At 42.6% G+C, this 1,990-nt stretch overlaps 1 protein-coding gene across 1 annotated transcript in view; it reads left to right on the top strand.

Annotated features, from left to right (window-relative positions):
• The window catches only part of LOC107090174 (microtubule-actin cross-linking factor 1-like), a 186,697-nt gene that overhangs the window by 24,452 nt on the left and 160,255 nt on the right, over positions 1-1,990 (top strand). The window contains exons 8-9 of the mRNA XM_015383416.1: positions 724-878; positions 1,360-1,654. Of these exons, the coding sequence (XP_015238902.1) occupies positions 724-878; positions 1,360-1,654 (450 nt within the window). The remainder of the gene's footprint in view (positions 1-723; positions 879-1,359; positions 1,655-1,990) is intronic.

Below are 1,990 nucleotides of genomic sequence, written 5' to 3'. Positions count from 1 at the left end.
AAAATTTAAAAATCAGTTAACTTTTTTTTTTTCAGTGGCCCTAATCCTCTTCTATAGTTACCAATATGTAAAAAAACACATTTAAAACATCAGCCAATAACGATGCTATTCCCAATATATTGTTTATGTTTTTCTGTTTCACGCATTATTGTTGAAAAAGCTATTTGTTTTTCTTGATTAGCTCCAGGATGTCTTTATTTGATTTCATTTTTAGGACCTCTGTTAGTTAATTTATAAAAAAGGTGAAGGATGAGTTTCAAACAGGGTTTATACAGAAATTATAATCTCCAATTTAATTATTTTTAATGCTCTTAGAAATAATTCTAAGGCCATCAAGAAGTACCCATGACTCTCATTTTAGCATTTTTAGCTTGTTTTAGCATTTTAAATGCCGCCATAATCAGATTTAATGAATTTTAATGCCAATTAAGGCATTAATTTAAAAAATAATAATTTGACTTAAACCCTGTTTAAAGCATCAATTCTCCAACTAAGTCAAAATCAGATTTAATGGCAGAACGTTTGATAGAATCACTGGATTTTTATCTAGTTTTTGCTAAAAAAGAAATATTTAGATCAGATCAGAGGCCTGATCTGATCAGTTATGGACAGAACTAAAAACAGACGGGACCATGTGACCTCATGGTCAGGAGCAGGAGCAGTTTTCAGCGTTTTGTTTCTGTTGGGATTCCCCTCACGGTTTCCGTGTCCTCCGCTTTCCAGGACATGTCTCGAGCCGACAGCGGCGAGGCGGTGCAGTGTGAGACAGAAATGGTTCGCTACCTGCAGGACTGCGAGGCTCTGATCCGGCAAATCGAGCAGGATCTGAAAATCCTGCGAGAAGAGAAATATTACCAGGTGGAGCAGCTGGCGTTCAGGTGAGGAGCCCCTCCCTCCAGTGGAACCGGCCCGGTTGGTGCCGTGATCAGAGTTTAAGGAACTTTCTGATTATCTTTGTTCTCATTGAGATCAGTTTTTGACTGAGAAGATGAAACAACCTGAAACTTTTTAAAACTTTTTGTAGATTTTAGTTCTGCTTTTTCCTGTTTTATCTGCTGTAAACCAGATTTAATTTGAAGGTGTTGACTCATCCTACAGTAAACTATTCCTACCTCCTATAAACACAGTTTTATTTTTTCATGACTGTCCTTAGCAGCAGGAAATCTGCAGCATGAGGGGGCGGGGCTACAGCTGCCTGAAACATCAGAGCTTCTGTTTCTACTCTAAACATTAAAAATATGGCAATAAATAAAAGTCTGCCCTTCACCCTGCAGGAGGCTCTTAATATAACCTGTTTGTGGCTGAAAGGTTGTTTCCCTGGAAATGATGGTCTGAATGATTTCTGTGTATCATCCGCAGAGCTTCCTGCCTTCAGGAGGAGCTGGTCTCCCTCCGGCTGCAGTGCTCCAGCGTCTACAGGAAGGGCCACTTCTCTCAGGCCCTGGGCCCCGCCGGCACGGAGCCACCCTGGCAGAGAGCCACAGACGGAGGCCTCTCTCTGGGACAGACCCTGCTGGGAGGCATGGGGGCGGTCGGAGCCGCTCTCCTGCGGCGGCCGATGGCGCGCTCCCAGCTGGTGGCCATGTCCTCCTCAGAGGATGAAGGAAGCCTGAGATTCATCTACGAGCTGCTGGGATGGGTGGAGGAGACGCAGGTGAGCCTCTGGCACGCTAAAGCTCAACTAAGAAAGGTTTTTTAGTTGATAATAACCATACTTGTACGCTTATTACAACTATTACTTATTTGTGCACATTAAGTATCTGTTTGATAAAAATCCTTTCATTGAAATGGCATCAGAATGCTTATAATATCAGTGTGTCTCAGCCCCCCCTTCAGTGTCCACCATATTGGATCAGTCCATCTGCTGCACATGTTCAGAAAGGTCCAAACAGACAGCAGCAAACCATTTGAAAACAAACCATGCAAAGAGCAGTGTTGCCAACTTAGCGCTTTAGTCGCTATATTTAGCCACTTTTCAGACCCCTCTAGC

The sequence above is a fragment of the Cyprinodon variegatus genome, unplaced genomic scaffold (genome assembly GCF_000732505.1).
Source record: "Cyprinodon variegatus isolate N-32 unplaced genomic scaffold, C_variegatus-1.0 Scaffold284, whole genome shotgun sequence".
Lineage (NCBI taxonomy): Eukaryota > Metazoa > Chordata > Actinopteri > Cyprinodontiformes > Cyprinodontidae > Cyprinodon > Cyprinodon variegatus.
This window is presented reverse-complemented; position numbering and strand designations above follow the sequence as displayed.